Below are 10,338 nucleotides of genomic sequence, written 5' to 3'. Positions count from 1 at the left end.
GGTTTGACCTTCCAAGTAAAAAACACAACAGCTTGAGTTTTCTTTGTTGAGACATGTCAGAACAAAGTTGTTTGCCGTGTTTTGGATGCTTTTTGTTGAAGGCTCTCTACTTAAGGTAAACTAGAAGATATCCATCCGGTTTGAGACAGCCGGCTATGAAATTAGTGATTGTACAGTTTGTGTATCCGTGTCCCTTTAAATTAAAGTCTCATCCTTGCTGCTCATCAGGATAACACAAGTTAAAAGGAATCATACTCAGAATCATCTCAAAACATGGAGTCACACAGGATGATTTTACTTTGTGTTTCTAAACCTCAAGATTTCCAATGTGTAAATAAGGTATTTTGTTCATATTCAAACAAAAATGGTAAACAATTTCTGGCTCAATATTCTAAAACAATTCCATCCTTTATCATATCGCTTTGGGTTTTAGACCATTGGTAAGAAGAAAGAAACAAACCACATTTCAGACAGACAAAAGTGTCATAATATTATTGACTAATGGAGAGATTTCTAATAGTTTGTCATGTACATATATTTCAATCAGAAAAGCCAGGGAACAAAGAGGATTTCATAAAATAGACACCAGTGTCCTTTATTTGAAACTAAAATTGTGGAAATCCTTAACAATTCATTTGAGGTATAATATAGCACATATATACATAGGAACACAATGCTACAACTTGAAACAATTTGACCTGCTATTCACAAAAAGTACAATATACTGCATGTATGATCAACAGAGGGAATGAATAGTTTAATTTACCATTCCTCAAAACGTCTGACACAACAAGCTAATGTAATATTTTGACTAATTTACGTCAAAGAACCAGGAGGATGAAAGAGACACGTTCTGCCCGTCTCGCCGAATCGGCCCTTCTCTCCTAAAATAAACTGCTTTTCAGGACTTTGAACGTTTCACAGGGCTGATGATTTGAGGCCTGTAGTATCGCCGGAAATGGAATGACATTTTTCTTCTCAAACGCCATAATTACCATGCTCGTCAGGACAGAGCAGTAGGTTGGGGCACACAATGTCACTCGGGAGCGCTGCATCTAATTAAACACTGGGAAAAACTATAATTATAACTTTTTAGGAGTACGGGAGACCTCACCCATGTTTCATGTTTGCCCTATCTGAACTGAAAGCTCACCCAAGTAACAAGCACATTTGCCTTCAGACTCGCAACTGCAAACCCACAATCACCTCGACCTCAGGACCACTCCCTTCGAGGGCAAGACTCAATGTGGTCATTTGCAACAATATGGACCACCTTTGGGAGGAGGCCGACAGAAGGTTTCTTGTTCGACTAGAAATACATTTCAAAATAAGTCCCCCATTCCAGAGAGTGCGTCTTTTTGACTGGCCTTATTGAGTTGACAAATTAGCACTGCTGGCACGGCTCTGAAACACAGAGCTGGGGAGGTTGTACCTGAGGGCGAGCCAACTAGTAGGAGGTAGAAACACATTGGAGATATTGATCGGGTGGAAACTGTCATGTGTTGCGTTATATCCGCTTTAATGCACAAATGTTTTTTTAGGCTTCGTGGTCTATATTTAGCTAATGCATCCATTCATTCACCGCCATTAACATCTCCAGTCATCAGCTTTGCGTTCCAATTGGTGGCCACTTGCTACAGTTTGAGCCATTTCTTTTGTTGGATTATAACGCATGCATGATGTAAAAAATACAAATAAAAAAGTCACAAAAATAGGTAGAAAAGACCCACCAAAAGAAAGCGCAATGTTTGAAAGTCATTTAACCAATACTGAACAAGTTTCCTGTTCACAACACCACATTATAGCCAATATCTAAATTTACATATATACAGGTAGGATGCAGTGTTGACGACTGTTGTAGTTTTAAGGCTAAGAATAAGGTGTATGTAAAAAATAAAATTAAAAAAAAAAACTGTGCTACATTACCGAAGAGGAACCAGCGTGGGTTTGTTCGCTCTGCACACAGACATGCTTGGCTTGTGACATTACAGGTCAGCATGTTAAAGTACTTTCTGTAAGACCGCTCAGGCTAAAGTCCTGCCTACCAGTGCACACACACACACACACACACACACACACACACACACAAGGAGAGAACTACACAATTTCTCTTCTACCAGTCAGTTCACAGGACTGTTTCTCAACATCGCAAAAAATGTTCTGTTAACCTCAGACATGTACATAAAGCTTCCAATACAGTTCCTTTTTACTTTGGTAGAACTTCAAGGAATACAAAAAAAAAAAACACTTTGTCCCTGAAAAATGTTTAGATTCAGCATTTTCTTTTGGGTAGTCTAAATCTGAATTTGGTTGGTTGATTGAGAGTAAAAACTGACCTTTAGGTGCTGACCAAGAAAGCCGTCAGCAGTATCAGAAAAGGTTCATTGCCACTCTTCCAGCATTTAGCTTATAACTGCACTTGAATGTACACTGAGCAGTTGATGCTTTTCCCTTTCAATGTGGTTCAATGAAGAGTTGTCAGAGAAGCATGCAAGAGCAAAGATATTCAAGCTTTAGCAAATATACAGCACGAGTTAACATAAACAGCTTAAACCAGGAAACAAATCAGAGAACACATTTTGGTCCTCGAGTGCGATTAGAAAGCTGTGTCAAGATGCAACTGTACTGCACTTATACAAAATACTGAATCAGGAAATCACGTGGCTGTACACAAACTTAGGCGCACTATACAAATTAAATCATATCATGACACAAGAAAGCAATGCACAACAAACTGCTAGCTCCTTTATAACCACTCTTAAAACGGCGCCAAGGAGGGATGTGTGTCTTTAGGGGCTCGACCTCACAGCCCAGTGAAAGTAATTCACTATGAGATATCTCGTTCTTGTTGCAGAGTCTGGAATGTGAGACTGTGCTCATCTGTTGAATACTGGGGGTTACAGTAGGCTAGGTCCTGTGGAAGAGGGCATGGGGCATCCACTGGCAAAGCAATGCTCCAAGCCCCAATCAAATAATATTCCCAACCGTCTGACCCCTTGTTTGTGCTCAGCTGTCCCCCTCCCTGGAAGTATCAACCAGTCAGCTCAGATCTTCTTCGCCTTACGGCCCAGGTTGTAGTAGAACCCCATGGTGACCACCAGGAAGAGCACCCGGCTGAGGAGCAGGAGGATGGCAGCGTTGGGCAGGATGCCAATCTCCATTAGGGTGATGGATGTCACTGAAACCACAGAGCCATATTTAGTACTTTAAAAGCTATAGGCACCGTCACATGATTTTCTGATATTAGGCTCTGGTAAATGGATTTTAAGGAGGAGGGTAGGTTCCCATTTAATTTCAAGTTTAATCACATGCCCATATGTACAATAGTTATGTTTCTGTAATTGTCTGTGTTAAGACAAATTAAGTGGGTATCATTTCAAATGAATTCTTACAATACAAAGTTTGTCTTGTTGTGTTTCCCTGGGCTGTGCTTCCATGCACAGCTGGGTTGGAAGGATTGTCACACAAAGAGGGATTTTAGTGCTATAACTATGAAATAAACCAACTTCATTTGTGTTACCGACTGCTGAAGCGTCACATTTGCGTCAGCTGACCTTCCGAAAAAAAATTTAACTACACAAAGGAATTTATCACCCATTACTGGCATTAAAATTGTTTTCTTAAGGGATCTCTTCAGCCCCAGTATAGACCAGAGCAGTGGCTCTAGAGACTGTACATATATGTGATTATTAAGACTTGAAAATGTATGAAGCTATGATTCAAAATATTGCAAGGCTGTGACCCCACACTCTAACCACAAGAGGGCAGTATCCACACATGCATATTGGGTCAAAACTCACAGCAAGCTCATGAACAGGTAGTGACAAAACGACATAAACCAAACTGTAAAATATTGTATTGGAGGAATCAAATCACCAATAAACTGGACAGCAAAGTAGCAGGCTTCACTGAGCAGAGTCCACTGGATGATGATCTTCTCTGCTGTGTAGAGCCCATTCCACATGATAAGGGACAGACCTGGAAAAGGATGCGAGAAAAAGGAATTTATAGGTTAACGTGAATGGGAACGTAAAACTGAAGAAAAGACTCCTAAACATGTACGAGTGATTCAACTAAAACTACAACGCATGAGGACACTTCACTCAAAGCAGTATTGAAAGTGTAATCCGTGAGGCAATGTGCACACTGTGATAATTGGCCTTTTGATGATCCATTGAATGTGCCGACTCATTGACTCAGAGCTCAATCAATTCATTCTTTGCCATTCCTCCAGTTAATTTTCCTCCCACCCACACTAGTGAGGAAATGGAAGCAACAGGGGTGGGCAGAGAAGTAGGAGGGCTGATGGACTGTGTCCTCTCCCTGCCAGGTTCCATCTGTGTGGCAGATGAGACCCGATCGTTCCTCACCGCTCCGCGACTTGGAAGACGTCACTCTCTTTCTTCGCTAATCTCAACTGCCCTCCTTTTGTTGGCTCTACGAGATTGCGAGCTGGTTCATTCATATCTTCCTCCACTGCCTTGTGTTAAAGGTTACATCTCTCCTCAGGCGATGTAATCATCCAGAGCCATTTTTTGTTCAGATGTGCCTTTGATCAGATTTATCAAGATGTGTACAATGTGTTGAGTGCAGCATGAGACGTCTGCTTAGTATTTACATAATCATCTGAAGGAGCACGAGGGAACACATGAGATGATGCATCTTCTAATACTAGGTCTATAAAAAGGTCCCATGTTATGGCCTGACTTAGCTCAAAGTAACAACCTGGAAAAAACATTCTGCAGGTTATTCTGATCGTGTGATTGCTTGAAAAAGTTGTAATATGCCAATATCACCAGGAGTATTTTTCCTTAAAGCTTAAACTTTGATTTCAGGAAAATGGTGCAAGCTATCAAAATCACCATTTGGCTCAATACCAGTGGTGGGCCGTACATTTTCCACCCAGGCCTTCAGTACCCTCTGATATTGTTTACACAAATAGACGCATGACAGGATGCTGCCTCATTAATGGACAATGAACCCTTAGTTATGTATCTGAGGGTTTCTTGCGCAGCCAAAGTTTATTTTTGTTTGAACTTTTCATGGCAAACTCCCACGTGTGCGTATGTGGACATTTTTCATTAATTTTGGAATGATTGACTTTTTAAACAGGGCCTCCCACCCCACCATCATCCCTCACTTTGTTCCCACTGTGTCTACATCTGATGAGGCCACTGGAGGCTTTGCTATGAGCAGTCTGGAGAATTAGACTCTGTACTCCCGTCAAGTCCTCATAGTTAACTGTAACCGAATCAAAATATACAGCCTTCAGGGAGGATATTGCAGCAAGAACAGAGCTTTTTGTACTTCATTTGAATGGAGCGTATAAATAAATCTTAAAAGATGATGTCAGCATCATTGCAGCACAATGAATAAACACCCACGTGCATAGCTGCAGTACATTCACAGTACTGCAGCTATGCATGAGGGAGCATGAATAGGAATAAGACTTACTAAGCAGTGCTCCTCCAAAAAGGCGAACAGAGATGCTAGTCGTGGAGAGCTGTTCCTCAAAAACGACCTCATATAGCTGGTTGGGGAACACTAGGGCCTGTGTAGGAAAAGTACAAGCACAATACAACTCTGTCACATCCACAGCAGTCTGTCCTTCCCGAAAGCACCAAAAATGCAGCAGCATTGACAAAGTCTCCCTGTCTGAGAGTTAGAGTCACTGTGAATGACCTCAACAGTGAGGACATTGAGCATTTAGGTGCTGTAGCCGACAAAGATGGAGCTGTTTCTCCAGATGTCTCTCAATGATAAGTTGGGAAAGAAGCACTGCTGGGTTCACAAGTTATGTCTTGTACTTTGACAGGAGAGCCTTTTTCTCCTTTAATAATTATACAGAAGTCTCTTTATTTATAGAAATAGGGTAGGTGCGATGGCTAAAATCATCTATTGTGGTATATGTAATTTTACACAATGTTAACAGTATATAAACACATTACAGTAATTGTTCTGTAAATTCTATTGATAAGTTTGAAATAGCCATAATCTACTTCATCACGTTTGATTATTCCCAAAAGCATAATGGACTAACTTCTCTGCAGATTTGCCAATCCTTCATTTCCAAATTGCACATCATATCACTAAATAAACTAGTGAACAGATGTCTGGTAATCATGTAACCTGAGTGCTTCCTATTCTTGGTTGGATGACTCCTCCTGCTTTGCAACTTCACTGTATTCCTCCATGTCCGCCTAAATTCGTACACTTTGGTATTTATTGGCATGACATGTGGCATTCCTCTGTGTTGCTAAGTAAAAGAAGCAATACAGCAATATAGACGAGGGTTTCTCATTCTCTTTTTCTCTTGCAAACACACACACACTAAAGATTTGATACTTACCATCAAGGCCATAGCAGTGAACCCCAATGCAGAGATAAATAGCCACACCCTAAGGAGAAACACATTACATGACTACTATTATGGTATGCTTTATGAAAGCAATTTGGATTGTGCATTTGTTTTTACAAGATGTTGAATGTTACTTGAAATGACACACAGATGCCCCGACACAGCCTGCTGTGTTAACTGAGCTGGTCCGAGCAGATGAAATCTCACCTCAGCCCAATAGGCTCTCGCACTGCAAACTTTATCTCATTTCCGAGCATCTGACTGATCTGTGAGCGAACGAAGCAAAACAAAGAGAGGAAATCAGTCATGAGAAGGGAAATATAAAAACCTGAATATAAAATCATGTCATCTTAACAGATCCATAATGTGACAGCAGCACCACAAAACCAAGAACAAAGTGCTCTCCATTCAGGTGCAATTTATGTTGCCAACACATCTGTAGCTGGCCGTTGCAAAGAAGCACATTAAACAAAGTGGAGCGAAAAGGAAGAGCGGCTTAGTACTAATAAACACCTATTCATATGTTAATTAGACTGTACATTTTTTCACTTCCTTAAGAGCAAAATTAACATGTCTGAGTATACAAAGCTGGCCAATTAATTTTCAAATGAAACGGGAGGGGGGGAGAATATTCTGCCAGTCAAATTGAATCATTTAGAGGTTATTCATCCTTTGTTTTAGTATGAATTATTTAATAGACTAATTTCTTGGATGAATGCGATGAAGTATGACCATGAATAACAGATATGAGTTTACGCTTATTTACAATTCCACCAACGCATCCTGTTTATGTTGTGTTGACAGAAACACTTGTTGACTTCTTGTTTCCTCGCAGTAGATTTTGTTGGTACAGCCAACAAAGCACCCAACGTGCAGGTGGGTGAACCTCGTGCCAGCTTCACAAGGGCAAGTCAAACATAACGCAAGTCATCACAGCATCTTGATGTGAATTCTGGATGAAGAACCACGCAAAACTAAATAAATTAAAAAATCCTAAAAAGTGTGAAGCATTTAGTGGAAGAATTTGACAAACTGAAAGCAATAGTTTACTATGTTGAATCGAAAAACAATGCATATTTTGTATGACTGCCCTTTAATATTGCTGCATGATGAGATTTATTCTAGAGGAGACACAGCCGAGTGTTTCCCTGTTGCTGCGTGAGCAGAAACGTCTCACAGATGCTAGAAACATTCAGGCATAATCTGTGGCTCATTTTCAGTTTAGTCTGATATTACCAGCATTCTGATCATTGACATATCATTTACTACGAGTTGTAATAATTAAGTGATGACTTTTTTTTCAATTCGTAGTCAGTGGATACACCAAAAAATAGATAATCACAGACACTTCTTGTGACAAAATGACTTCAATCATCAAAAACATTTGCCAGTTCCAGACACTAAAATTGTAGATTTTCCTGCATGCTTGCTTTGTCAACTTCAGTTAGACAAAACAAGCAATTTGTAAACACAGCTTGAGGCTCTGGGACATTATGGCCAGTTTCACAATTTTTAGATATTGTGAAGTAATCGATTTGATTTTGCGCCGTATGCTAGTGAGCTCTAGACAGTGAAAATCAGTCGGTTACAGCTACACATAACTGCAAATAATAAAAAGTTAAAAAGGTTAAGGTTTATACGTCTGTAAATTTATTTATTTTTTAAAAAGGAAAAAAAAAAAAAGGTAGTTTGGAGAGCAGGAGCACTGATACTTTTTGCACGCGAGGTGGTTATTCGCTCAAATGTTGACAAATTCAGATTGTTTTTTCTTAAAATACACAAGGACCTGGAGGTAAACAAACAGTTTCAGATAAACCACACCGAGGGCACTAACAGACCGTAACCCACAGAGAAATTACAATTGTTCGTTAAATCGTTGTATTCCTTCATCCAAAGCCTTCAGGTCTCATCACCCTCATAAGATCAATGAGTTCCCTTAGTCATTAAACATCTTATCCCTCAAAACCTGCTCTTGTGTTTCAGTGAGCCACTGAACCTCTAAACCCACTAAAGCAGAGAAGATGAATTATTTTCTGGCTAGCATTGTTTACAATCAATTGGGAAGTATTTTTCTGGTTGATGCCAGGATGAAATGTAACTATGATTCATGACAAACCAGAAAGCTCCAGTCACAGGTTTAATGGCTTTACCTTCTGCTGTTCGCCCACCACGCACTGTACAGTGCTTTGCAAAGGTCTTAACCACCCAGAATTAAAATGGCTTTTTATTTGGATTTTCATGAAATGGTCAGACAAGTCAAAATGAAGGGAAATAATAAAAAGAAAAAAAAAAATAAAGTGACGTATGCATATGTATTTACCCCTTAACTTTGATGCCCTGGTGCCATTACATTCAGAAGTCCCACATTCATTTATTTTGAACATTTTTATTTTTATTTTGTAAAAGTCCATTGCATAAAATTCAAACAAAAACAGATTTTCATTTTTCTGGAGTTGTATTGCAACAAAATAGGAAAAATGCCAAAGGGTGTAAATACTTTCACAAGGCAATGAAAGTATTACTCAGGACTGTTGCATTCAGTTACTCCATCAAATCCTGAGAAATATCCTTATGAGTTCAAGGTCTAAAATAGGTTGGATATCTGTAACAACTTTCATAAGTTAGTTGCAATGTTATCGTTTGGTATATGTAATGTGGCTAACAGAAATGTGACAATCAGATTAAATGAGACTAATTTTTGCATTCCATGATATCAAAAATAGAAGATATGAAAAAGTTCATTGTGCCGAATATGGAATGAGGGAAATAAAGGAATCTCTGTTCCGCATTTTTCTTAGACATGGTCTCTCATGAATGCTGCTTTGATTTTAGAGCAGAGCCCTTAAGAAAAGACACTGTAGGAGTAAAAAAAAAAAAAAAATAGCTAGAGTCCTCTTGCGCTGAATTGAGGTGCCTGTACATGGATCAGTCTCTGCCAGCTGTGATCACGTGACCAGGTGAATCAGCCTTCCTGTGCCACGGTTTCAGGGCCCGTTTTTGACAGGAACACATAAATATTCATGACTGGCATGAGAAATACTCAAGAGGGAAATGAGCATCAACTGAAGGCAAGGAGTTGGCTTAGGGGGTGGAATACAGCGGAAGGGAGTTTGGGAGAGAGGGAGAAACAGGAAAAGGAAGAAATACACAATGCAGTTTGTGATTGAGCATCTCTCTCCACAGCTGCTAAGGTCTGGCCTCTTGAGTCACACAGGCAGCTACAAATCAGTAAAAAAAGAAGAAAAAAAAGGCAACTTATCAGCTAGAGAGCGTGAAAAATATATTAGAAGAGGAAGAAGAATCACATATACACCAAACAAAATATGTTGACAGTTGATGCAGTCACATTAGATTGTGATCACCAATGCACACGTCTCAGCGGTAATCCTCTGGGACACAACAAAATGTATCACAATTGTGACACAAAACAATGTTGTTGGTCTCATCCATGAAGGCCTGGGCTCACGCTCGGTTGTTGATTCATGGCTCCGGTGCTCGGATAGTGAACCAGTGGGTTAACGCGGCAGAATGGATAATATTTCTTGGCACAGTTGCACTCACTTAAGGATAAGTAATAGGAACGGTAGTCTTATCGCCAAGCAGTAAAAGAGACAGGAAGAGACAGCCAGTGGACGAAAGGAGCATTTCCCTCCTTTGTTTACTGGGAGCCCAGCGATAAAGTCAACCGTTTCCCTTTGAAACCAACTCCTGCTATACAGCTACATGTTGGATCCCATGGGTCTCTGGCCACAAACACTTGTGGCAAGGATAAATACAACAACTCAATGCAGCACATTGTAAAATGCTCTAAATTGGGGTCAATTCCACAGTTAAGGACACTTTTGCTGGCTCACCTTGCAATCATTACAACTTGTATTTAACCGAGATAATCCTTCTCAAATAAGATGAGTTTTATTGCCTTTGATGTTGTTCATCAGTACGCTTTTTGAACGACATCTGAGTGGCAGATGTCTGGGTTA

The 10,338-nt window shown here is 39.9% G+C and overlaps 1 protein-coding gene across 4 annotated transcripts in view; it reads right to left on the bottom strand.

Annotated features, from left to right (window-relative positions):
- Positions 1–569: 569 nt before the first annotated feature.
- The window catches only part of tp53i11b (tumor protein p53 inducible protein 11b), a 30,255-nt gene continuing 20,486 nt past the window's right edge, over positions 570–10,338 (bottom strand). For all 4 annotated transcript variants that reach the window (XM_068603965.1, XM_068603966.1, XM_068603968.1 and 1 more), the window contains exons 4-8: positions 6,566–6,624; positions 6,350–6,398; positions 5,455–5,551; positions 3,877–3,978; positions 570–3,178 (exon numbers count right to left, since the gene is read on the bottom strand). In XM_068603965.1, coding sequence (XP_068460066.1) covers positions 3,045–3,178; positions 3,877–3,978; positions 5,455–5,551; positions 6,350–6,398; positions 6,566–6,624 — 441 coding nt within the window. In that variant the 3' untranslated portion in view covers positions 570–3,044. The remainder of the gene's footprint in view (positions 3,179–3,876; positions 3,979–5,454; positions 5,552–6,349; positions 6,399–6,565; positions 6,625–10,338) is intronic.

Source organism: Clinocottus analis, unplaced genomic scaffold (genome assembly GCF_023055335.1).
Source record: "Clinocottus analis isolate CAN_PGR_092001 unplaced genomic scaffold, fCliAna1.0.p SCAF_6, whole genome shotgun sequence".
In the NCBI taxonomy this organism is placed as follows: domain Eukaryota; kingdom Metazoa; phylum Chordata; class Actinopteri; order Perciformes; family Cottidae; genus Clinocottus; species Clinocottus analis.
This window is presented reverse-complemented; position numbering and strand designations above follow the sequence as displayed.